The 27,971-nt window shown below is 38.1% G+C and overlaps 1 protein-coding gene across 1 annotated transcript in view; it reads left to right on the top strand.

Annotated features, from left to right (window-relative positions):
* ST6GALNAC3 (ST6 N-acetylgalactosaminide alpha-2,6-sialyltransferase 3) overlaps positions 1-27,971 on the top strand; it is a gene marked incomplete at both ends in the record, with an annotated part of 185,994 nt that overhangs the window by 100,813 nt on the left and 57,210 nt on the right. Inside the window, one exon of the mRNA XM_082287493.1 lies at positions 15,875-16,284. Within this exon, the coding sequence (XP_082143619.1) occupies positions 15,875-16,284 (410 nt within the window). The remainder of the gene's footprint in view (positions 1-15,874; positions 16,285-27,971) is intronic.

Here is a 27,971-nt window from a genome sequence, read left to right as displayed (position 1 = left end):
GATTTCAGCATAAATCATAAAAGATGATGGGCTAGTGAATATTTGTATTTCAGTTTCATTTTGCTGTAGCTTGAACTTGAAAATCAGAAGCACATAAAACAACTGTTAATAATTAGAAAAATATTCTTGACTTTCTAAAATGTTGGAAGCTGTTACCTTTGCTGCTGCTGCTGCTTTATGGATAACCTGATCTGTTCTCATTTTACTGATTTCTATGTCTGGGGATTAAGGTTTGTCAAATTGCCGGTTGCTTTACTAGAACTTGAGTTCCATCAATACACACACACCTGCCCTGGTACCTTTTTGCTAAAGGATACCTGGATAGCTACTTTTCCATGTAGTGCAGACCACAGTGCTGAGCTAGAGACTGTAGCACAGAACATCATCATCTTTCTTCAGTGTCACCCAAGAAGGCTAAGTTGTGAAGTGCTGTGTGCACATCAACCTACTAAAATTCACAGAATCACAGAAAATAGGATAAGAAAGGACTTCCAGAGTTAGCAAGTTTGTAATTGTGCCCCTGGCAAGATTGTTTATAACTGTTTACATGTAGAAAGCTACTTAAAGTCTAACCCAAATCTAGCTACCATCCTGCTAATGTAGAACAGACATGAAGAATCCTTTGCAGCATATTTTACATATTTGGAAACATTTATCACATCTCCTCCATTTTCTCTTCCCTTCTCTTGTCTGCACTAACCTAGTTCTTCCATTGCTGGTTAATTTTTCTAGGGCATGGATTATTCTTTTTGCTTTTTCTAGCCTTTCAGCAGCATATCCAAATCTGTGCTGAAGTTGAATGCCCAGACTGAATTTACTGTCAGTGCTGCTGAATAGAGTGAAAAGATAATTTCAAACCCCTTTATGTATGTCTCAGGATTATGTTTGCTTTTTTAGTTACTAAAACCTGTATTGATGATTTTGCTGCCACTGAGCACAGGTTTGTGACTTGTAGCTCTGGAGGTGACTGCCATTGTCACTGAAGGCTGCCCCACTTTAGAAAGTTAAAGCATCAATTAAATTAGCTAAACATTTATATTGCTGACATCTGGCCAGCAGAATGGATGTATCTTTGTTGGAATAGAAATCCATAGAAATCAAAGGTCATGCTCAGAATAAGATTATAGCATCATAATCTCATTACTTGAATTGGGAGGGGGATGTTGGGATTAAAAAGAGAGAGAAATGGAATGCAGTATACACCAAAACTGGTTATTTGTTACAGAGCAAAAGCAAATGGAAGAAATTAGAGGAGACATGCCCGATTTGAACTTCAAAACAGTGAAAATATCATTTCATTTCTATTTTTATTTCAAAACACATCCGAAAAAAGGAATCATGTAGATGGAGACAAAAAAGAGACTTCTAAGTGCTTTTCTTTTCAGAATTTTTCCTAGTGAGAGATGGATGGCAGGGGATTTTATGCCCCAAACAGCACTTGTAAGTGCTTTTGCTTTTTAAATACCATCCTTTGACTGAGTAAGGAAGAAGAAGAAGAAGACAAGGTGCCCTGACACATCACTTCCAGGTGATTTCTCTCCCAAAAGTATTCAAAAGACCGATAGAAGATTTTTTTCCTGTTGGATATTTATTTTGTTCTGTGACTTGGGAGAAATGAAGTGGGAGGATGAAGGGAGAGAGCTCTTGCTTGTGGAGCAGTATTAAATACCTGACTGTAGCTTTAGTTGTGAGGGTGATTGGAGGGATAACCATCTCTATTTGGCATGGCATGCTACAGAATTTTATTGTTATGTCTTACATATTTCTCACTGTGGGTCTCCTGTTCCAAAGTATGTAGCGAAGCCTAGTCAGGGAGCAAATCCCAAGTCAAATTTTCTCATGCATAAAGAAAGACAGTTTGGAAGGCAGGAGTCATTAGAGGGAAAGGATTTTTCATTTTAGTTATGAAACTAAATTTCTTTTCACTGTCTTCCCTCCTTTGCATCTCTAAAATATTGATAGAGGTTATAATTTCTGACAGTGATGTTGATTGTGGCATGGAAGTAGGATCTGACATCTGAAACTGATAGTATAATATCGTGATGGGGCCTATCACATAGAGACAAGATTGGAAGGTGCAGCTGAGAGAGTGTATTATGGGTATAAATGAGAATCTTGAGTCTGAACAGGCCTGAAAGTAGAGAAAGTTCATATCTGCATGCAGGTTTCACAGCTCTCATGCAAGTTCTGAATTTTAACTATGTTATTTCTAGTGCAAGGACTGAGCAGCACTGTGTGATCATAGGGACATGGATAAGAAGGAAACCCTTCCTCAGTACCAAGCAAGCACATGGATTTTAATCCTGCCAGAAGATGGTTCTGTCTCCTGTTGCTTCATGGCAGATCCTGCCTTTCCTATTTTGGAGTGTTTTCCATCTCTGGCATTAGTGATGACTCCCATCAGACACCTGTGGTCTCACTGCTGATTACTGATTGATCATACATGCAAGGCAGAGAAACTGCCTTACAAACCTTTGATCAGTGTCCTTAAGTAGAGTATGTTTTATGCATTAAATTTGACTCAAGGATTTTAGAACCATGGACTGCTTTCTCTTTAACGAAAGTTTCAGAGTATTTGAAAACTGAGGAAATTTTTTTGTGCATGTCTATACTTTGTCAGTTTGGGGTTTTTTCATAAACCTTGTTTCAAAAACAGTTGTTCTGACTTTTTCTTGAAGTTTTTCCAGCTGCTGATAGTGTTCAAAATAGCTCTGTGCTGTGTGGGATCAAAACAGTTTTGGCATTAAAATAAAGCACTGCGTTTACTGTTTTGTTTCAACAATAAAATGGGAAACAAATGAATAATTTTGGAAAAAATAATTATATTATTGGATAGGCAGTACTCTGGCATTAATTTGTGAGGTGTATTGGTTATCTCCACAGTTAATTACATTTTGGTTCGAAATGCGTGGATGCGGAAGTAAACAGCAATGTGTTTAATAGTCACTGTGTCTGGGTCACCCCAAATAGTATTTAATCCCCCTACATCAAATGGTTTGTGGGTAGAAGGGTGTCCTGGGAATATCATGGCAAGATAACAGCCATGCTTTTCCCATTTAACTTGTTAATCAACAGGTAAGAAGAAGAAATGTCTTGTGTCTGGTCAGCTATTCATGAGCAGCAGCCAGGTGCTTTGCCCTTTTTAAATGTACTCTGAAGAGGAATGAAGCTATGCTCCTTGTTTTGCCCATTAGATAGCATTATCTCTATGGAATGCCAGTTCATATCTCCTTATGCCATATGTGGTTCTCACATATGGGATTTTAATAACCTTCATGCTGTGCTATGAATTCGTAAACAGGGCTTATAGAGGAAAAGCACCACAGGACTTTATTTTTTAATTATTGCTCTTTTGAAAAACAGGGTCTGCAGGATTTTTTCAAGGGTCTTGTGACAGAGTCAGCAATTGTTTTGCTGCTGCAGTGAAGTTATACCAAGAGGAGGGGATAAATACAGTATTTACCTATGATACACTTTTTTAGAATTGATTTTCAGTATCCTGTATTCCATAGCCTCTATAATTCTGCTGTTTTGTGGTTGGAATTTTGAAGCTCTGATTGTATGGGAGTTTTCCCCATTTTTCTGGAATGTTGTGTGCATTGGATTTCTTTGAACATACCTCTCCTCCTTGTCCCTCCCCTCTGTCTCAGCCTGTGAAGCCACAGTTTACTGCTCAGTGGACACTAGCACATAGCAGCAGTCTTGATTTCTGTTCTGAAAAAGACCTATTCATTCTGGGTCAGTGGGGTTTTTTCTTTCTTTTTACCCCCTTCTCCCCGGAGTCCATTTGGGCCACCCCTTCTGCATCTCAGCCATGCTCCAGTACTGGTGAAGAAGACGCTGCAGTTAGCAGAGCTGAAAGGAGTAACAAAAACTCCCAGCACTGGTCTCCAGGTATGGCGTGGTATTTATCACCCTGTATCACTGCTAACAGCCTTAAAAAGAAGACCTATGAGGAGGACTCAACTAAACTTCACTTTCTCTACAAATATCCTACAAAGCAATGAGCCTAAACTGTTGGATACAGCCATTTAGCAGTTCTGGTGCTGGTTCACACATGCCAGGAGGGAAATTGCACCGTGTTGCCTGCCCATGCCCTGTGCCACAACCAGCACTGGAATGAACCTGTGCTTATGATCTCAGGCCATTCTGGATTCCAGTCTTGTAGCTGTGCCTAATAATATTTAATCTGGAAGAAGATTTATTAGGTGTAGGTTCTGTGCGGGATTTTCATAGGACATGCAGATGAAATCTTTAGCCCCTTTTCATTTTAGGAATGTTTCTCTCTTCTGCTGTATTTTGTATGATTATGTGTGTAACAGGCAGTAAAAAGAACCAAGAACAGACAAGAAAAAAAGAAAATAATTTTTCACTATTTATTCAATTTTCAATATTTTGTTGTTGTTTTGAGTTCTTTTATCTTTGGGGGGTTCCCCACCATATGGAATAGTCCTTGCTATTAAAAATATGTGCTGTCTTTCATTAAAATTCATTGGACTTCTCCATGGTTCTCAAAGTGATAGAACTATAGAATTACTGAAAAAAATACATTGGAGATAAGCTCTGGAGGCCATCTTGTCCAATATCACCTATAAACAGGACTAACATCAAGGTTAGGTCATGTCTGTGCCTCTTTAAGCTTTGAAAATCTCTAGGAACAGAGACTCCAGAATCCTTTGGGCACCTGTTCCAAAGTTGAATTACCCTCTGTCTCAAAAGTGCGTTTCTTGAAAAAAGGATTCTTTTTAAATGGAGTATATATAGTCCATCAGGTTTTTTTCCTCAGCTCATCTGCCTTGGTCATTTTTAGCCATGAGAACACTGTGAATATCTGACATCATGTATGATGGGGTAGCTGAGCACAGACACACACAGGCTTCTTCATGCTGCATCTATAATTCTTCAGTCGTATGACTCACAGAGAGGGGATGCCAAAACTTGCACATTTGCTTTGTAAATATTTTCTTAGAATTAAATTAATATGTAATCTAAACCCTCCATCTCTCTCTCTTGCTCCTTTTGGTGTTGTTAATACGTATGTACATGTATGCACTTTTTTTAAAGTCACTAAGCAGATGAGAACCTAGAATTAACGTGAGTGTGGAAAAGTTTTCCATTGTATACCATCCATAGAAATGAAGAAATGTTATTTGTATGCTTTTCCTCAGCATAAGCAAAACCTGGACACCTGAACATTTCCTTTGGATGATTATTTTATAATTATTTGACTTTAGTGGATTTTTTTTTCCTCTCAGCTGCATCCTGTAATCTCTCACAGCAGCTTTGTGGCAGTGAGGTGGAATTTACCCTCCCAGTTCCCAGCATGTAGTTGTGAGCTGTTGATAGCTTGAGGTGCAACAGAGCCTGTGGCATGGAGCAGCATTGCTCCAGCAGGAGGAGGAAAGGAGAGGCACAACTTGTTTGCTTAGAAGGCAGTTATCAGTATTCCATTATCTCTTCCCTTTCTAGACCCTCAGCTGAGATGTATTTTGCCATATTCATAGTGCCAGCAAGCCACAGCAGGCAGATGCTCTTAGAGGGCACTGATTTACTTTCTCATATTGCTGTCCCCAAGAACCTGTTTTGTCAGAACTGTGTTAGTCATTGCTGTATCAGTGTGAGTTACAGAGCCACTGATGAGCTTAGGTGTTGACCTTTAAGATTGCTTTTCAAGTTTCAAGGATCCTGCTGTCATTACAGCCCTTGGAAACATTAGGAATCACAAGCTACATGAAAGTCATCAGCCTAAAAGAACAAAACAAAAAGCCCTACATAAATTCTGTGCACTCACAAGCAGAGTGGAAATACAGAATCTGATGCCACTGTGGAAGCTAATGTGGCCTCCAAGGCTTCCATCCCAGAGGTAGACTTGGGGCAGGAAATAGTTTCAGTAGTAACCAGGGAAGTCCATCCAGCCCAGAACATCAGTATGTGTGCTCACACACCAAGAAGGAGCACTGTATTCTGGCTTTGTGAGTAGATAACTTTTATCAAGAAAATATTCTGCATCCTTTTTGTGGGTTGAAGCAGAATCAGAGCTGAAAGGCCTCTACCACTGCCCAGGCAAAGGAGCAGCACCATGATCTTGTAATCTTGGCCATCCATGAATTACAAATCCAAATTTCTCTTCCCAAAATTCCTGTGTTAGGTGAAGTCTCCATGAATTCTTCAGTCATGTCAGTGGAAGTTTTGCTTTTAACTGTAATGGAGGCAACAGATGCATCGTAGATTTACCCAGAAAGTCAGCGTATAGGTACATGGCAGTGTACCTTTTGAAGATGTATGAAGGACTAAAAATTAATTTCTCTCTTAAAAATTTAAATTATTGGTAGAAGAGCTATATGATTATAAGTACCTATTTTGGAAGTAGTGTTGTTTATATCTTGTAGCTATGTCACTGTCAGGCCAGACTGTATAGTGGAGAAAAGATTGATAGGGTTTATTATTTTCATCTTTTAATAAGATTTTGTTTTGCAATGGCTTCTAGCATGTTTCACGCCATAACTTACCACCTCGTTTGTTTGTGTGTGTTACTCAGCACCTCAGGCCTTGGCCCTGTTCTGAGCTCTGTGCTGAGGATGCACAGACCTGCTCAAGGCCCTCTTGACTTCAGTAAGATTTGGCAGAGGCCACTGAACTCAGGGGCTTTTTTCTTCAGTAAAGGCTTTTAAGTGAGGGGTAAGTGGAGCTGGTTTGGAATGTGGCAGGAGCAGAAGCTGGGCTGTCAAGCTCCAAGAGTAAGGAGAACTGACACAGAAGGATCTTTGAATTATTTACAAGTCATTAAACCCTGGTAGTTTCCACTTGAGTTTCTGCTTACTGAGTTATTGCAGGTATCAGTCCATGATACAGACTGTTGTCTACACAAAATCTGCACTGATTAAAAGGTGGTTAGTGGACATACACACCAAGGTGATGATGTAAAAGCAGTCAGAAAAGAGTATATGTACAGTGAATTTTTTCTTTTGAAACAGACCTTGAACTTCAACGTTTTAAAATATACAGCTATGCTTCAATAGCTTTCATTAATGACTTAAAAAAATGTAAAACATACCTACCTAATTATTTAAGCAGAACTTTCCAGTCCAGGTTAAATTTTTATCCTAGTGCCCATTGCCACAGTGTTTGAAATTTCGGGTGTCTGACAAAATGATGATTTAACCTCGTATCTTTCTGCAGCTGAATGATTTTATGACAGTAAAATAAAAGATACTTAAAACAATGAAATTTTTGGACTAGCACTTTCTAAGTGAAATTTTAAGAAATTACATTTTTAGAGAAAATTTTAAGCATTTTTTACAGATGACAGTCATAGAGTGGTACTGCAAGTATTCCCAGTGTACCAATGAGGGGAAATTGAATGAATGTGGCCAGAAGCAACTATGTATTCTCTTCTAGATAAGGTGTCCTGCAATTAAAAACACTGGACTTAGAAAGCTGCTTATGGCTTATTTTGTCCAATGAAAAATGCCACTCGTTTTAATGCTATTGTAATAAACCCTATTCTTATTCCTGGCATGGATTTTTTTTTTTTAATTTCAGGAAAATGGATAATTAGCATTTTAGCTTATCACTTTCCTTCCATGCATACAAATAATTTGACAGATAGACCACCAAGAGAGACAAAATTAAATAATAGGTCTAGACAGTATGGAACCAAAATAAATTAGAGGTTAGGCTTCCAGCCTGTTGGGTGGGTTTTCGTGGAAAAGAAGAGGGGGGGGTTAATACAAGGTATTTTTCTGACAGTTTTTGCTGCTTACCTTGATATTGTTTCCCCATATCAAATCCCAAATAAATTGACCTGAAATAAGACGTGAGCTTCATATTAGAAGTCCCCTAGTTTATTTGTGAGTCTAATTTTTTCAAATGTATTTAGATTAGAGGCCTAACAGGCATTACTGCATCTGTGATTCAGCCAACTAAGTTCCTAGATAATGGTCCATGATTAATGGTGAGTGCTGATAATAGGAGGTTATTAGAGAAAGCAAACTTGGAACAAATCTGCTGTATACATTATATACTTTACCGCCATCTGTGGGTATTTATAATAAATACAAATTAAAGTCAGCGGTTAGAGAAACCCATCTTTTCCATGTGTGACAGAGAATTCCTTAGACGTAGTTTTCCAGTAGGCATCTTCATAGTAGGAATTATCATTAATTTTTTTGCAGGGATACTTACTATTACTTGCAAAGAAAAAATGGTATTTGTGGAGAGAGTTCTTTTGGCCTTGGTTGCTTTCAAGGGTGTCATTCTAAAGTCCACTCTGTAAGGAAGGATTATGTGTTACATGTTACCTCTGCTCTGCTGCCACACACATTATTGGGTGTGAAAAATTGGTTTTGTCCTTTCGTACTGAGATTCATTTGCTATTCAGACCATGTGCTAACAGGATGTTCCTCCGTTTTGTGTCTCCTTGAGTTGTGACATTTTACCTTCTTGTGGTTTGTGTTGTTTGCTGAGCAAATATGTCTGCATAGAGAAGAAACAGTTGTTATCTTTCTTATTCCTAGATGTAAAAAGCAGAAAAGAAATGTGATACAGACAGAGAATTGCTGAAGGTAAATTAGAGCTAAATATTATGATACTAATAACCTGCTGTATCAAGTGACATGTTTTGCTGGTAGCAAGTACAATTCTGCAGCAGAGTGACAGAAGGGGTGCCATTGTTAGGATCAGCTGGTTGTGTTGTGCTCTTAGTTGTTTATGCTGTTTGATGGACAGTGTCTGCTTTACATTGTGTTTTTCCAGTAACTATTGTGCACAAAATTCAAGAGTCATCACGTAGTACTGAGGGCAGGTGAGCAATGTGGTGGACGTTAAGATAAATGACTTACTGGATTCAGCATTCAGCAAGCAGTATTTGGTTGGAAGACTTCCTGACTTTTGAACTATTACAAAGTCACGGTATTTTAAAGCCTGTGTATTTGTAAATGGGTGATAGATGAAGTGTCACAAACATTCTGGTTATTTATGGTCATCAGCTAAACCTCTGGGATGAAGTTAGGAATGCTCTAGAACTATTGCAGTTTGTTTGGTTTTCCATTTTGTACGGCTGTGAAGTTAATTTTTTCATGGGCTGTTTTTCAGAGTGAATGCTATTCATGCTTGCTGTGTAGGGTGTGCACGATGGGGTTTGCCTCCCTTCCATAACAATTCAATCCTCAACAGTGTTTGACAGGAGCATTTCCACATATGTTCTTGGGTGTACTTGTATTTTTATGCTGATTTTATTTTTATATATATGCCAAAGGGTATTCTGCTTTTCCTCCAATTCAGAGGTGTTAATTATGTGGATCTGAAGGTGTAGACATCTGCATGCCTAGGGATGTCGGGGTTTCTGGTTACCTACAAACTGTAGTACTCTATGCTGGAGCGAACATAACCATTTTCATGTTTTCTGCTTGGGCAGTTGCAGTGTAAAGGACAAAAGCTTTTCTCCCTGTCTAATCCTGAGTTGCGTGATTGACATGTCTGATGAAGTTTTCTTCACAACAGTTAGTTTATAACTTAACAAATATCTTTAGGAGATTTGGTTCTTCTTTGCTAGATTGCATTCCCAAGCATCACGGTTTATCTCCTTGGCTATATATCAGTATTTTGCTTTTTCTCAAATCCTCCTTCCCCTTACACATTTCCCTTTTAAACACTAAACTGCAATCTACCCTTTCACAGGTTGTCTGAAATTCTTTCCGTTCTCTCCTCTCTTCTGTGTCTTCTTTCCATTTATTTCCTCCCCCTTTTGTGGCATATCCATTTGTGTTAATAAGAGCATGTCCCTTCTGCCCTCCTGCCTAGGGACAGGACAGTTTGCCAGGCACCTGAGACACAAACAAAAATGGGTCTTCTGCAGAGTGACCGAGAGTGCACATGCATGACAGGTCTTCAGATCCTTCAGAAAACACCTTAGGGCAAAACTTTCTTCACCTGCCACTCTCTCAGTGCTCAAAATCCTTCAGGGCTGTTGCCCAATAGTCCTCCAGAGCTCTGCCTCTCCCAGGTCTTTCTGTTGTACTTGAAGCACTCAATCTGGCAGCTTCCTTCCTTCGTTAACCCTCCATGCAGAGACAGAACAATTTCTCCCCTTCTTATTTACTACCTGCCACCTTTCTATTTTTAAGTCATTTTTACCAATAGAGCTATCAAGAGTCTTCCAATAGTTTATTATTCCAGAAGAAAATACTAATGTAGGCTTATTCAAAAGGTGTCAGTTTCCATAAAGTTTCAGCCGGAAGTTAGGAAAAATGAAAAAAATGAAAGAGATTGTTTTGTTAATGTGAACTATCATTCTTTCACCTTTTGATAATAAAGCAAAATGTTCAACTGGAGGAGCATTTCAACTCCATTTTAGAAAATTATTTAAATACAATTTTGGAAAAATAGAAAGTTAATGTATTTTGATCAAGTTGGACCTGGCTTTTATTCAATTTTACTAAATTTTGTTTTATGAGATTATCATGAAGGGTATTATCTTTGACTTTTCAATTTCTGCCTTACAGTAAATAGTAGAAAATACCTAAAAGACATAAAAAGACCCGGGTTTATTCTTTATAGGTCATATACTTGATTCTTTTTATTCAGAGTTTTCTCACATATATTTGAGGCATTTGGTTTTCAGCTCTTGGTATCATGAGATATACTTGATCCTTGCTTTGTTGCAAAGCTGCCTATATTATTCCCAATAGCAGCCGCAAAATTAACAACATTCTGGTGAGCATTTGCTCTGCTGTATCTTGAAAGAGGTAGGAGCTGGCATGGAGTTGTCTGGAGCTGTTTCAAAAGTGAGAAAGATGACACTGCATCACTTTGCACTGTGGTTCGTGTTTGGAAGGTTTGAGTTTCTGGTTTGGTTCTTTTTTTCCTTTCCATGAGAAAGAAAACGAAAATGTTCCAAAAATACACTTGCTGGTTGAAAGTGTACATGGGGTGGGTGACTTTGGCACACAAGTTTCAACCTCTGCCCAAAGTCTGAGCTTCCTTTGTTTTTCTGTCTCGTTACCACTGACGTCAGGAATCCACAAGATACTTGTTTGGGCAAAGGGCTGGTACAGCCCCTTTAAGGAGCTGTAACAAGAGCTGCAAATCAAACAGTTCTGTAACAACTGGGTCAGTGTATATAGAAAGGCTTCCAACCATGGTTATTTATTCAGTCTCTTGCTGTAAGATTAGTCCCATTATGTGCCTCCTATGCATTCCCTTCCAATTCATTCAATTTAAATAAAAACTTTCTGCTAGGACTCATGTACATATCAGTGACATTCATCTAAATAAAATATCCCAGGCACTTGAGTCTCAGGAACAGTCTTATGAAAAAGCAGATCATATTCTATTTATTTGGAAATGGGATGCATGTTGACATCAGGCTTATTTCAAAATAATGTCAAAATGTTAAAATCTTTATGAAATCTTAACATTAAATTTTATGAAGACAGAAATAATTTGCTGGGATGTGATGCTGAGGGCTAGGACCAAAATGAACTGCTGAAGGTAAAAAACCCGCAATACTGCCGTAGGGGAGAAGAGGGAACAAACACAAACTCAGGGTCATCATCAGACCTGTCTTTTTAATCATTTTTATTTTTATTTCTTGATGTTAGTAATGTAAGTTATATACAGTGCTGTGCTAAATTGGTAGTTCTTGCTGGGTGAACATGCAAGTACTATCTTTCTTTTCTTTTAATGTGCTAAATTTTTTCCTAGAGAAGCCTGGCAAGTCTTTTCTCCCAGTCAGAGGTCTGAATAAATTGAGTAAGTGTAGATAAAACCAGCTTGTTTAATCACTGAAATACAGGAAAAATTAAAATACATTTTTTGCTTGTAAAGTAGAGAAAAGCAATAAAAACAATGCCAGACGGTTAATGCCGCTCTTGTACCTTTCATTTCAAAGACCTCAAAAGAACATCAAGAAGAATAAAGGCAAAATCTATTCCCTATTGGCATCATTATAAATGTTGTATCCTCTAAAACTCTAAAGACATCCAAGTAGAGTAGAAGAATAAATGGCATTGAAATAAAGAAAGTCTCTCTGGAGCTTTGTTCAATCGGCTTTGTTAGAATTCACTCAAATAGGATGATTATAAGAAAAGATCTCATTTGTTTCAACATTAAAGGAGCAAATTAATATGTGGCAAGCTGCTAATAATTGCCTCATTATGTAGTGAATGGGCATTGCGTCCAATTTACAAAATTACAATCATATTGTTAAAGTAACAATTGAGAAAGTTTAGTCTGAATTTCCTAACTATCTGCATGATTAGTTGTGGGATTCAGAGTGGAACAGAGATGGTGGTTGGAGAGAGCTCTCCAGCGCACCACTGGTCTATAGTACTAAGAAGCCACAAGAGAAATTCAGCTTTTCATTAGTGGAAATTCCATCTGCAGAGGTCCTGAGCTGGATTTGGTCCAGCTGAGTAGTGAGTCTGGCAGTCTCTGCTGAGACCAGAGCTTGGCATGTGTCTGGTCTGTCCAGACATTGTTTTATGGTTGAGAGACCTGGCCTGAGATCATCCCCACATGGACCTCAGCAAATCTACCTCAGCCAGGGCTGTGGCTGGGAAACTTTGTGATGCAGGTGCCACTGGGAAACCCACCCATACAAATGGTTCTGTAGCTGGAATTTCAATCTCTTGGTGGAGACATTGGAAATGGTGGGGAAGTGTCAAATTTGGAAAGTAAGCTATTTTCCAAATAATGAAATCCTATGTGGAAGAGAATCATGTTTTGTGACCTACTTTAGTTAGATTTGCTTGTGACCTTTTCTAATTCTGGCTGATTTTGTTATTTAATGATTTAACCTTTGATTCTGTGAAGCCATTTCAGTGGTAAATGCAAAGATTTAATAACTAGAACTGTTTGATAAGTGACCTTTGTTACACAGCTATTTCTCTTTGCTAAAGAAATGGCACTGTTTTGCAAGTTCTAATTCACAGTTTTAATTATCTTTTCTATTGTCCGTAAGCTTGCACAGGAAATAGAAAGGTCAGACATTTCATTTTCTTTACTGATTAAAATATAAGTGTTCCTCAACAGTTACAATGTATCATTCAGGAAAAAGATGGGACAATTTGTCAGAACCATGCCCAGCTGCTTTTCTGAGGACTTCTACATCCTTCTGGTCAGCAACAAAATGAACAATTTTCTAGCAGCAATAATAGCTCAGCCCCCGTGGTGTTTAGCGGTGAAATAAATGTCTAAGTACATGAAAAGAGAAGAAAAGGTGAATGGTTCTTAATGTTTTTGTCTTTAACTCATGTATCTATGATGCGAGTGAATTAAGATCTTGTGAGAGGTAAACCTTCACCGGATGTTCTGGGTCCAGAAAGGATCAGCAGTAACAGCACAGGTTTCTGTGTGGTCCTGCCAATCTGTATCAATCCCACTGCTGCTGAACCATCTCTGCAGATGAGAGGGCAGCCTGGACTGCTGGCAGACCCATTTGTATTGTATGTGGATTTCATGTGTGTCACTGAAACCACCCCTCTTGTCTCTGACACTTATAAACCAGCGCTACAAGCTGGTGGCCTGTCTCCATACGGGGTTCAGTGAATGAATATTGATTTGTGTTTTCTCATATGTTGAGGGAGATATGATGCAAAAAGATTATGAAGTCAGTGGATGATTCTGTAGTCAGTGGAATATCTGTCTTGGGTGTCAGTCAGTCTCCTAACTTTGTCTGGGATGTCTATTGGAAAATATGCATATTGGGACATGTAAAATTTCTCTAATTTATTGTGAGATAGAGCTGGGAGAGCCTCTGACTCTGTTCAAGAAGAGCAGATTATATGTTGACCTAGTGCAGGCATTCAGTATTATGAAAGCACTTTATAAATTGGAACAAGATAAATGAGTCACAACAAAAGAGCTAGAAAACCAGGGGACAGGAGTGAGTGTATGCAGTTTATTCAAGCAGAACAGTTGCACTCACTGAACAGAAAATGTGTGATGCATTTCTAACTAAAGTCAGAAAATCAAACAATTCCAAATTTAAGAGAGCAGCTCCATTTTAATGGAGAAGGAAGAATTTAGTGAAATAAAGCAGCATTGAGGATGAGACAAATTTAAATGGGACCAGATTCTTGACCAAATTGGCTTTTCCTATCTAGCAGTTTCATATTCAGCGCTTGTTAGTTTGAAAGTTCACCCTGAAAGCTATAAATTAATCTACTGGGACTGTAACAATTCACTTTGTGCTAGGATATGAGTTATGCCCATGGATTTGTTTAGGTCACCCAGCCATGTCCTCATAATGTATCTTAGAGAGAATTTCTGTGAGTGAGTGGTAAAGAGAAAGACTGCTCTGTTCAGCTGCATCTCCTGGGATTTCATCCCTGCTGTCAGAGAGCCATGCAGGACAGCTCTCTAAAACTACAAGAGCTATAAAAATTGCATGGCATTGTGTAAAGGCAATGTTGACAATGCTTTTGTATTCAATCAGGAATCTTTAGCTACTGATGAAATGAGGAAAAAATGTTTTCCTGAACCAGCCATTATAGCTAAATCAAATCAATCACGATAGAGAAATCAAAGCTTTGAAATTGTGAGATTTATTGCAGAAGTCTTGCAGGATGCACCTTAATTCAGTACAGTATTTGTCACCCAAAGATGAGATATTTTAGCTCTTACAGTTTGGCTCTCTTCAGATGTTTGTCTCTTGTCCTTGCATTATTCCCTCTTACCAAAAATTTGATGTTTTGTCAGCAACCACATCCTAGGGTTATAGTGGTCAAATGTAGGCAGGCTATTCATCCACATCAGCTAAATGAGGTGTGATTTTGAAGAGAAATAGCCACAAGTCTGATCAGAAAAGCACCTAGCATCCTGTCAGAGTAAATGTCCAAAGAACATGAAGGGAATTATTCCTAAAAAATACTAAACTCAGGTCACTGGCTCCAAGTTGCAAGCATGACAGAGGATCAAGTCTGTGACCATAAAAAAATTGTAGGTTATCTCTGGCCTGGATGTTCTTCTGTGGGGGTTTTTTTGATGGATCTAGTTTTGATTTGATTTCAGTTTCTAACTGAACTCTTTATACAATCCAAATTAAATAGAGGACATTTCCTTTTAGTCTGTAGGTACGAAAGAATCAAAAGACATTTACTCTTTATACTCTGACAAATGGAACATCAGATAGGTCCTTATATCTCTGTTAGATAATTTTTTCTATTTTCAATTCATACTGGAGTAATAGCACCCTAGAATGTGGTCAGGAAATACTGTCTTTGACTTCAGTTTTCTCAGGATTAAGTTCCTAGTTCAGTTGTCACCAGTCCATCTGCCTCTCATTTCCATGGGTCATAATCGCTCTCTGGAGAGAACAACATATTCCCCTGTCTACATCTCCTTTCCAACTGCAGGATTTTCATACTATTACATTACTTCTTAGAGTTACATCTCCCATTCGACTTCTGTCACGAATTTGGGAACTATTAATTCAGACACAAACAGTGTACAGTTAAATTCCCAGCATTACTTTTTCAGTAGGTTTTTTCCTATTGCTGACAACACCTTGTTAAAAGATAAGCCATTGATCTAAATATTGTTTTCTGCTGCTTCTTTATTTCCTTGTTTTTTAGTGAAAGGAGTAACATTTAGAGGAAAAAAGGGAATGATTATTGGTATAGTTGACTTTGCAAGGCGGGAACAAAGGCAAAGATTGGAACAGCGTATTTGATTGGAAAGTTTTGCATTCAGAGCTTTGCAGTGGTAGAGTTTTCAAGCACCTCTGCCACATGGGGATTGTGGTTTTGATTTTTAAAGAGAAACATTGCTATCAATTTGTTGTACTGTACTGGTCTTTCTTTTAACTGAATTTTCAGTCTTCATGTTTTACAGAGAAAAACTGCAGTATATGTTATTGTTTCCTGTCTTCCAGCCTCTACAACTTGACTGTGACCTCTGTGCCATTGTTTCAAACTCGGGACAGATGGCTGGCCAGAAGGTGGGCACTGAGATAGATAAGTCCTCCTGCATATGGAGGATGAACAATGCTCCCACAAAGGGCTATGAGGAAGATGTTGGGAAGAGGACAACCGTAAGAGTGGTTTCTCACACAAGTGTGCCTCTCCTACTCAAAAATCCTGAGTACTTTTTCAAAGAAACCAACAACACCGTTTACGTGATCTGGGGTCCTTTTCGAAACATGAGGAGGGATGGAAATGGCATTGTGTACAACATGCTGAAGAAAACTGTTGACAGCTACCCAACTGCCAAAATCTACGTGACAACGGAGAAGCGCATGAGTTACTGTGATGCAGTGTTTAAGAAGGAGACAGGAAAAGACCGGTAAGTCTTAAACCTGAAGAACAATTATAATTTTTGACAAAAGATACATGAGAAAAGTCCATGCGGGATGCCAGCTACTAAATGAGTCCCCGGATCTGTTTTTAATGGATTGTTATATGGGTTTGACTTTTATAAGCACTTGATGAGGCAGCAGCTAGGCCCCATTTACCCCACCTACGCTACCTTCTGTTCGTTCCATTTCTGTTGGCTTGAATCCCAAAAATATTGGATGTCTTCCTGAAATGTTTTCAAATCTGTGTGTTGTTTTCAGCTCAATTTACTATTGATTAAATTGACATTTTATTTGAAGAGGATAATCCTACACAAACAACATTTCCAAATGCACAACCTCAGGGTAATTCTGGATATTTTAGTTTCTTCTCTGTTGAGATACACTGTAGCTTTCCTTCAAACACAGACCTCAGGGTTTTTTGCATTATTTCTGTTTCTTGGTGAAAATGGGTTATCAAGAGATACTGGAATAGATTTAGGTTTTTACCAGTATTGCACTGAAATTCTATTTTCCATGCCTGAGAATGTGTGTTTATTCTGCTCAAGTGGAAGCTGTAAGAGGTGAAAGTGTGAGGGCCACTGTTTTGCCTAGCATGTTCAAAGCAGGAACTGGATTTGTGGAATTAAGACCACAAATTTCAGGAATTTGTAACCAAGCTGCAAAAATTCAGGTCATCTGTGTTTTGGCATGGAAGAGCACCTGTCACACATACTCACTTGAGCTAGCTAGGAAGGAGTTTCCAGATCACTGCTGTGCATTAATACTAATTTTTAAATTTGCACATCATGAATTTGAGGTTGGGAAGGACTGTTGCTATTCTGACCAAATTAAAGATAAAGATACTCACAAACAGCTTAACATAGTCTGAAATTTTGACTTAGCTTTTGAAGTAGAAAAGCTCATTATCTCAAACATACTTGTTTCACTATGTCATTAATCTGTTGAAATTTGGTGACAGTTGATTTTTCCTGGTTTTCAAACTATTGAAATGTAAGGAAGAGCCTGCCCCTCAGCTTCTTCAGCAAGTACACATATTGCTGCTGTGGTTCTGGACTTGGAGGGAGCTCGTGTATGTCATAAAGGTGTCAAGGTTATCATGGCTTCCTTAGTTTAACTGAACAAACTGATGAACAGAGGCTAATAAATACACAAGATCCATTCTTCAAAAATGACCTTTAATAATCCAAGTCATCCTGTTTACATATTAATCAAGCTAAATATGATCACGGGTACATTATTGCATTGCTATACATAAATTTGTTTATATTTATGAGTCAGTCAGGTCACAGTGACTTTACTGTACTTCATCAAAATCCTTATTGTGAGATCAGACCATGATAAAATCTCCTGGTTTTCCTATGAAAAAAACCCCTCATCATTCAATGTCAAAGTATCCTTCTCTCCAGCCTGATCCATTAATCCTCAACAAATTAACACATCTCAAGGTTTTATAGTTACGTAATTAACACAATACAAATGGTTCTTTTCATGTCAAAAGCCGATTGAACTTCTCTCAGTGCTTATAACAAAGTTCTTAAGCAGCCTAATGTCAAAGTGGCCCACGTTCTTTCTCCTTAAGTTTCACATTGCAAGCAGCGATCAATTTTTACAAGCCTGTCTCACGACCCATCACGTTGTTTGTGCATGTGCGTCCCTTTGCCACCAAGGGAAAAACCCACCACTTCTTATAGTGGCAACCAGATGACATCCTTGTATCTACTGCAACTTTCATTTTCCTTCCTTCTTTTCCACATCAAATACTTAGTGATGTTTTTAACATCATTTAGTGCTTTTGTCAGCCATAAACAAGGGAAATGATTGATGCGTCACCAGCCAACACCTTTTGTATCTCAAGGAAACATCCTGCAGTTCTCTACTAATCGGGGACTTCAGTTTGGAAACTGTTTCATTTTCTGTAACATCTTCAATTTGCAGGACCTGTCTTCTGTTTCTAGGGAGGATCATGAGACTGTTAGAGGTATGTGGCATTTGTGGAAGCAATAAATGGAGAGCACAAGAGATTTGTGGGTGATGAAAATACTTTCGCACATTGTGCCAGGCTATTATGATGCTGAGACAGACTCGGGTTCCTCAGCAAAATATTCCTTCAGTTCCTCAGAGAAACATCAACCCTTGCTTGGAATATTAGATTGAACAGAGGTCTGGTTCGACATGTTTTCAGCAGAAATTCTGGAAGGAAACCAATTTCAACTCATATTTTAAAATGTACTGAGTAGATTGCAGCTACATCTATTTTAGTTTAATCCTAAAATACTGTCTTTCTGTACAGTGTATGCCATTAATGCATAGTAAGATTGCAACAGATTTCTAGTCTGTCGAGCCTTTAATGAGTTTTCTGTTTCTACTCTTTGATGTACAATCTTTTTAGGTAATTAGTGAGACTTTTCAGCAGTTTCATCCTTGTGGTGCTCAAGTTTTTAAAGGATGTTGTGAGAAGCAGCCAACAGGTATGTGCTGCAGTCGCTTCTCTACTGCAGAAAAGCTCTGGTCCTGCAGTGCTGACATGGGAGCTTTATCCCTGACTTCACTGGGTTCAGGTTCAAAACCCACAGCTTTGGTATTGACAAATGATTTATTACTGATGCATGGAAGAAACAAGAATTGTCTCTAAGTAACTTCCAACAAACAGTATTTATTTTGTAATGCATTTTTTAATTCTACAGCAGTACAAAATACCTTCAGATATGGGCTATCCACATTGGGTAATTAACCTTGCATGAGTGTTAGGAATCTGGGGAACATATGTTCTTTCTGCGAGTCTTCCTTAGTGAAGCAGTCGAGTTAAAGGTGGTGAATGCTCATCCACTTTGAATAATTGTTGTACATAAATAATATTCATTACCAGACATTCACAATTTTTCATTAATGCATTTTACTTGGTACTTCCCTAGAGGGAGCATAAAGCTGGCAGCTTCTTCCAGTGCTTGCCTAATGTGCTGGTGTATTAAATATATTGACTCAAGTGAAAGGATTTAAAGAAATGTTAGATAATTACTAAATGTGGCATCTTTGTATGTACCTCAATCCAGATAAGTGGTTCTAAAGCCATCTATATCTTTGCCATGCAATACAAATATAATGCAATATGATATAATAACATTTAATTGGTAATAACAGAGAAAACTGCAGTCTTCATTAAAGCAGCAAAGCTAATTCTGGTCTGATAAAGTGCACTGAGCATCCCTAAATAGGTTTTAATTAGCTGGCACCAAAGCTGCACCACCCTTAGGGAGGGTAAAATTAATGAAAACTAGCTGCAAATAGATCAATGCTACTGGATGTTCTTGCCTTAGGTGAAGGTGATGAGAAAGAAAGGAGTGTCTTTTAAGGATCATTTAGAAAACAGTCTGCGTTAAAAGTCACTTTCAACAAGCAATGCTGAAATAAATCTGTGCTAATATCACTGGAGCAGTCAATGTTTTTTGGTCTGCAGGCTCCATTTGTGTTTATACTACAAGCATCTCAGGCTAACCCCTGAGCACTGCACCTCTCAGCAGTGCCAGTGATGGCCCAGCTCCACACCCCCTCTCGGGGCTGGCACTGAGCCCCAGCAAACAGCCAGTGCTGATGTGCTGGCACTGCTCAAAGCACAGCTTAACTGGGTGTTTGTAGTCACTCTCTTTGTGAGCAGCTACTGAAAAGAGCCTGCTGAGCTCTGCTGAAGAAATGTGTCCTGAGCTCCTAAAATTCCCAGTAAGAGACGTGAGATGATGTTCTAAAATCCAGCCAGTGTGGTAGACAGCTGAATTTCCACATACACTGTCTTAACTCAGACAGTGCCCATCCCACACCCCATCAGTTCAATTCAACTACATTTTTTTGAGATTAACTACACACATGTGTCTTCAGGAGGCAGGTTCACTGAGCCACATTTGCAGTCAAATGGCTGTTTCTGAAAGACTTCTGTCAATATCTTGGCTAATTCTGAAGAAACTAAATAGCTTTTGTGCTTCTCTTCCAGAAGTTCTTCGTTTCCTCTGTTCATGCCAGATGGTGCTATGTGTTAGGTTGTGAGAAAGCTGTTTTATCATTCAAGGCAGAAAGATGTATCATTCTGATCACTGACTTCTGCATCAAGATTCAAAATTTGGGGTTGTGTTCAGCCTGCCATTTTACTCAGTTCTGCTCACTAGTTATTTATTACTTTGGTGATACATGAGATCTATATTATATCTCTGTCATTTAGAGCTAGCAAATTACATTCATCTAAAGTTTGGATTGACACTGTTAAGACAACTGCAGTCATTGCAGCTTCACCTCAGCTAATATGTGGTTTTTCATGTGTCTTGACTAATCTACATGAAGCTATAGTCTAGTAGAAATGTCATTGAAATTAATAAATGAAATTACATTCTCTGAGGTTCAAGTAGCTGTAAGTTCTATTGTTTGGTGATATTCTCTGTGAATTGAGGTGGTAAAGCTGTCAGTGTCCAGAACATCAGAGTTTTATGTCATGTTTCTGGTTGTTGGCTTGAATGAAATATTTTAGTAATGATATTTTCATTTTTGCACTTGTTTCCGTATATGTATTGGTTTCTCTATCAAAGTTATTCAGAGGAAATATAAAATCTTAGCTAATATTGGTTAAAATTTGCAGAAAGCAGTTTTTCATTGGGAAGCTGTGAACACTGACACTGAGCCTGGCTGAGAGAGTTAAATTTGGGCACTTGGGAAGTATATGTCCCATCAGTGCTTTGTATTAATGTGCTTTATCTAAAAAAAAAAAAAAATATATATATATATATATAATTTCTGGAGGATTAGTAAAAGTTCATTTTATTTTGAATATAAAATGAGCAGTGTTAGAGAATATCAATGTCTTTAAATTACAGAACTTTAGGAAGAAAAGGATGAAAAAACTGATTCAGACTGACAGAAGAAAGATATAATGCCTGTTGGAATATTTTTAAGGACAAAGATTAATTGCAGTTTACATTTTGCTATAGTCTTTATCATGATGATGTAATATCTGCTGCTGCACCAATGAAGTCAGCAAAAAGTTCTCAACTGCCTATGACCACCTCGGTAACCCCAAAAATATGTGTTTGATATAGTGACCATTTTTCAAGTACTTGGCAGTGGATCTTTCTTGAACCATTGCTTGGCACTTCCATCCTTTCTTTTGATAAAGTAATTCCTTCCAAAAATGCTAATGAATTTGTCCATCTTAATTCATAAAGGGCTTAAATAGTTTCATTGTCAGTCAAGACTGCTTTATTACCTGAAAAAACAAGGATCTAAAGCATGAAGCCTTAATGAAATAAATAGATTTTTCATTATAAAACACTTAAAACCTCAGCATCTTCTGCTATTTGTGGTCAATCACCAGATGGTTAACAACTGTTTGGGGGTTTATATCCGCTCTTCCATTTCCTGGTAAAACACCAGTTGTTCCTGAGTGTCCTGCATTTATTCCCTGCAGCCCATTAGTAACTGCATTTATATTCTTTATGAAGATTTTCCTAATTAAGATGAACATTTTTCTCTATTAGGCAGATGGAACTCAATAGAAGAAGTCCGTTCTTTATTAACATGCCAGTAAATGCTGCTCAAAGCACCAGCACTTCTGTGAAGAAACACAGCTCCTACTGCATTACACTAATTACACAGTAAAGTGAGACTTTATTAAAAAATATCAATATTAGCTATTATTTTGTGATAAAGCTGTGGCTGTGTATAGATTGGTGTGAGCTTAGAGACCTATTGATTCTGTAGTGGTTGCTGACTATAGCCATGGAGTTATTTCTTTTTAATTAATGATTAAAGACATGGAATATATAATCAGGAACTACTCTATCATTGTGCATTTTCACATGTTCTTTGAATTTATCCATCTATTTCTTTTAATTTATCCCATCTTCTTTAAGTGCCACTAAATCTGTTTTCTGCTCCTGATGAACTGTATGTTAAATCTTTATACAGTGTTCGCTATAGTCCTAATCACATGCACACCTTTTTCATCCTGTGCTTGAAATACTCTGCAGCTTTTATTGTTAGGAGACAATTGCTGATACCTCCCAGAAGGAACTGTACATATGGATGGGATTCTGGACTCGATCCTTGAGGGTCCCTTCCAACTCAGCATATCCTGTGATTCTGTGATTCTCACATCCCATGAACATCCACCTTTGGAAAGGATGATGTAAGTTACTGACTCATGCTGGCAATCCTGGTAGCACCCTGGATTGCAGGGCTTCCAGTTTTGCTGCTGATGGTGAGAATATTTTATGGTTGCAAAGGAAAAAATTCTCAGAGAAAAAAAATTAGCAGAAACAGATTTTGAATGAAGCCTTTGGTGTTCATCTGCCATAGTTCAGTCTTTTTGGCTTTTCAGATCACAGTGTGTAAAATAGACCTTGATGTTCCTAAAGGAGCTTAAAATTTTGAAGGAATAGATATAATTTTTTTAAAAATTAAAAACTAAAAAAAGATAACTTAATCTATTTTTTAGAATTCAGCCTTGCTGCGAACTGAAGTAGTTGTCTTGAGGAACACAGTGATTACCATTGAAGTCTGTACTTATTACCAAGTGTCACATGGTGGTTCTTCTCTGAGATATATTAAATAGATTAGAAGATAAATGTAATGTTTCTTTTGCTGAAATGTGATACCTGTTGGTTACTGGTAACTGTGGGGTTTCTAATGGAAGCTCCCTAAAGAGCACTGAGCTGTATTTACAGTGCTTAGTAAAAAACAATACTGCAATCAAACTGCAGGAGATGCACTGGGAGGTTTGTGCTGCAGAGCCTCTGCTCAGGTGAGGACAGCAACTTTAGGAGACAGGGAATAAGACTCTACAGTAATTTCTTGCTTTGGATGGAGAAGAGTTTCTGTACATCTGTCCACCCACTAGCTAGTCAAATTTATTAGAAAAGACTTTTACAAGAAAAGCTGTATGAGAACTAACTTTGAGTACCTCTCTGAATGATATTTAGAAAAGATTGTCCTCTCAAAGCTTTGTACAAGTAGACACAGCAAAAGAAAAACTGTTTGAAAGTAGAAAAAGTTTAGCCTGAACTTACGGTCGAGTATTTTATCTTAAAATTTAGAAAGACTGGTAAACAAATTCTGCATGGAGATTTTAGTGGGTAAGGAATCAAGCCTTTGTGAGACCTCACAGACATAGGTGGGAGGAAAACAAAGGGGAAATGGTGAATTTTTGTGAGTCATTATGTTAATTTAGAACTCATTGTTAACTAGGTGCTTGCTTGTGCACATCTTCAATATGTATTTTTACCCAGATAAAAACAAAGCAGATGTTCTGCTTTTCTTTTTTTTTATTTCTGTGTCTGTTATCCCACATAAAGAATTTAGGCTGCAGTTTCAGAACAGTGAAACTGTACAAATATATGGATTTATAGCACATGCCTTTGAAGGTAACTCAGGGTTCATAGCAGTGCTTCTCAGGGAACCTGATGTGCTATTGGGATATGCTGCAACTGGTGTTTAGAAAATAATTGCTCCTACACAGTTCCTGTGATACTCAACTTCTCTGAGCTTTTAACGGTGAGGCAACTCTGCATTTAAAGGGTAACAGGCACAAGAGCAGCATGTACAATTTTTCTCAGAGATTCACATCTTCAGCAGGTTTTGGAACTTAAAACAGTCTGGAAAAGCATAACTCTAACAGTGGGGATTTATTATGAATCTCGAATCTTATGTCTTCAAGCAGTTTGTGTGATGTCTCAGATATTGACCAGCATGGGGCTTAGTTTGGGTGTGAAGGGAAATACTTTTTAATACTGATGTTCAAAGATTCAGCTGTTCTATTTTCAAGACTTTGTAAGCAATTCCTGGTTGTGGGAGCATTCGGTACAGTTAGGACCACTTACCAGAGACAGCACTCTTCTCAGAACCTGAGCAGCCCTATCCGGTGCATTAGAATTCAGTAAACATGCAATTGCAGTAGAAGAAAAGGTTTCTAACTGCTCATGTTTGTTCTTTACGAGTTTCTTGTTGGTATCCCATCTTTATATTTGGAGACTTCTTTTTCTTTGTTTTTATTTTTAAAATTAAGTCGTCCCAGTGCACATATCCTCTCTGCTCTAGTCCTGCTGGTTACAGAAAGGAGGCATAAACTCCACATCTAATAACATTCTCTATATGATTCATTAAAAATTTCAAAGCACAGGATTTTCTGCAAAGCCTTAAAAATTGCTGTAGATGATGTCACTAGTGTAGAAAAAGAGAAAGGAAAGAAAGAATTAGCAGATTAAATTGTAGGAAACAAACATCATGCTTTTATGTTAACAATTAAAAAAAAGGTAAATGTCAGGAATATGTGCTCTATGTTCAGTTTGCTCTCCATATGTTGTTCCAGAAATTTTCCTGAATAAATTCATTAGATTTTCTAGTACTCCTGTCTCCAAAAAGTGTCCCAAACATTTCCCATGAGAGCATTTCTGAAAAATGTTGCAGGTATCACTTAAGCCTCAAAATGCCTTTGTGAGGAAAAGGATATTTGTACCCTTTGTACAACTTGACTTCCCTAAGAGAAAATGACACTGGGGGAAAGCAGAAGCTATTGCTGTGCAGAAATTCGTACCCATGGGGCTTTTTGAATATTGTATGCTTACCATGAAGGCATTTCAATCTCATACAGTCCTAATTTTGTGTTGGAATGGTCTGGAAGTCCAGTATGAAACAAATTTCTGGTGCTCTGTAACCTGTTTTCAGCCAAACATGGTAATGTTACAGCATTTCCTTCTATATGAAATTAACAGTAGTCTCTTGGCATTTTATAATCAATCAAAATATTAGGAAAAGAAAACAGTCTGAAGAGTATGTGCAAAGCAGCATTCAAATGTTTTTTCATGTATTATCAATATTCTGTGTCCATGCACTTTAGCATTCTTTACACACCTTTCTCTAGTCCATTAAGAAATGTGACTAGTGTTTGTCATGTGTAGCTTTTCCTTTTATCAAGGGAGAATTGTGTCTTTGCCAGAGCTCAGTGGCTGTGGATTTTTGCTCGCTCTGTTTGTGCTGCTCTGACTTTATGTAAGTGATGACACTGTTGAAATGTGTTTCGTGTTTGGAGTAGAAGCAAGCAGTGGTCCTTAACTCCTTGGGGCTGATTTCATGGTTTTAAATTGCCTTTACCTCCACTTCCAAGAATGCACAGTGTTCGAGAGAGCTGGATTTCAGCTTCACTGTACAGAATGTGCCCGGGACCCTCAGCTGCAGTTACATCCCAGAGCCTTCACACTCCTAGAGGTATTTCGAGTCTTGCTCATGGAGTGCCTCTTGGATATGAAACTTCATTTAACTTTATAGAGGGCATCCCCAGGGTATCCTCAAGCTTTATGTACTGCTTAGATCTGTCTAATCACTTCCTGCCAAGCTACACTGCTTTGCTGGGTTAGAAGGAAGGCAATGAAAGGATGAGTAACTAAAGCCAGTTCAGTTTATCAGTGGGAAATGTAGGGTTTCAGGCACTATTTCTGGATATGGTTTAGGATGGTACTTGGAAATGATACATTGAGGAAAGGCTTATTCCAGTTTCCCTTCCAAGCTCCTAATTTTGGATCACTTGATAGTTTTCCTTTGTTTTTGAAATAATAACCACTGCTGTCATATAAATTTGACCGGTTTCAGGATAGCGGAAGCAAGAGCAGCTCCACATGACTTCCTTAAACTTCTTTAGTCTGCATTCCAGGCCTGAGACTGGCATATAATATAAACATTTTCTTCATTATTACTTTGCATTTTTCCTTGAGGCTGATTATCACACTGATTTCAAAACCACGGTCATCATTATGCTAAAATGGTGGCAATAATACATTGGTCTTTGTGGGTAGATTATAATAGGAAGTTTCAAAATAATTGCCCACTAATATGAGAGGTGGATGTATAGTGTTCTATTGCTTGTAATGTAACCATTAAAATAACAATTACGTGATAATGAAAGGACTCATTATGCTTTAGTTTATCTTTGCATAAAGTTAATAGCTAATGAAAACAGGGAAGATTATCTCTAATTACATTTTGCAATACTTTTTCTCTTTCCATAAAGACAACATTTTGCACAGAATTGTAGATTGGCATGCTTCAGTAAAGCTTGTGTCCACTTTCTATGTGCTTCAAATTACAACTGTTTTAACACCAATGGTTGCATGTTCTTTTTTATCAAATGGACACATAGTCTTCACAAAGAACATTTTTGAAACTAAGTTATCAGGGGGAGTCAAATTTGCAACATGACTGCACTGAATATAAATTTTAAAATAAATTTAGTTTCTTCAAGTTTGAAGTGTTAAAAAAATGAAAGCAGCTTGACACTGATTCAGTTAGTAAAATACTGTCTTTCTTTGTGTGAATGAGAAATGTCAAACAGGTACATTACCTACCATCTGTGGCAATTTTGATTCAGTATTGTCTACAAGGCATTGTCAGGCAGGTGAGCAAGTTCCTTTTCTATTGTATCCAGAGGTGGAACATGCAAGAACAAATAACAAAACAGGGCTTTGGCATGGATAGAGAAACCTCTCATTTTGTATGTTGGGATACTGAGCTCTAAGTGAAGAGTGTTTAGTTCAGGAATGCATAGATAGAGCTCCCAAATTATCTTAATGGCAAGAAGACTAATTAGAATGAAGACATTTTGGTGTTTTTGTATACAGATCATACTACACTGATTTTTAAAGATGCAGCAAGATTGTCCTCCACTTCACAATATTTTGCATATTTTTTAAGCATAATGATTTATTTGAATGTTACCTTTAAATGCCAAACTCATGGAGGTGGGAATTATATAATCTAATCCATTTCACGCCAAAACAGAATTAAGAGATACGAATTAAGCAGTTACGAATGAACTAGACATTAAAAGTATAATTGCATTAATTTTACTAGGTATTATAGCAAATTACATCAATAGAAAGTGTCTTTGGTCAAACAGTTTGATATTTAATTAATTTATGTTCCAGTGAGCTAAATGGTGGGTTGAGTTTGTGAGCCACAGTATACATGGTTTTAGTGTGTTCAGAGCCTGGTTACTGTCTGAGGCTCTGTTTGGGATGCCAGCACAGCTCAGTACATTCTAAGACATGCATTGTCCATGAGTCTTGAGGCCTGGCCCCAAATAATTCCTGAAGCATTTCAACTTTCAAGCCTTCTCTTACACCTATCTCAGACTCTTCCATTTGGATTAGCTAACTCAAATCACAAGCTGTAATGTTGTCACTGTTTTTTGGTCAAAAATGCTTTCTTCTCCATGCTTCTCCTTCACTTTCTCCTTCTGATCACAGAATCACAGGATTGTTAGGGTTGGAAGGGCGTCTGGAGATCATCCAGTCCAACCCGCTTGCCAAGACAGGGTCACCAGAGCAGGTTACACAGCAACGCGTCCAGACGCGTTTGCAATGTCCCCGGTGACGGAGACTCCACGACTTCTCTGGACAGCTGTTCCAGTGCTCTGCTACCCTCAGCGTAAAGTGTTCTTCCTCACTTTGAGGTGGAACTTCTTGTGTTTTAGTTTATGGCCATTGCTCCTTCCTCTGTCCTGTTGCTGGACACCACTGAAGAGTCTGGCACTGTCCTGTTGGCACCCACCTTTGAGATATTTATACGCGTTAATGAGATCCCCTCTCGGTGTGCTCCTCTCTAGACTAAACAGGCCCAGCTCCCACAGTCTCTCCTCGTAAGAGAGATG

Source organism: Coloeus monedula (assembly GCF_965178545.1).
Source record: "Coloeus monedula genome assembly, chromosome: 9".
Taxonomy (NCBI): domain Eukaryota; kingdom Metazoa; phylum Chordata; class Aves; order Passeriformes; family Corvidae; genus Coloeus; species Coloeus monedula.
Note: the sequence above shows the minus strand (reverse complement) of the source record. Positions and strands in the feature narration are given on the sequence as shown.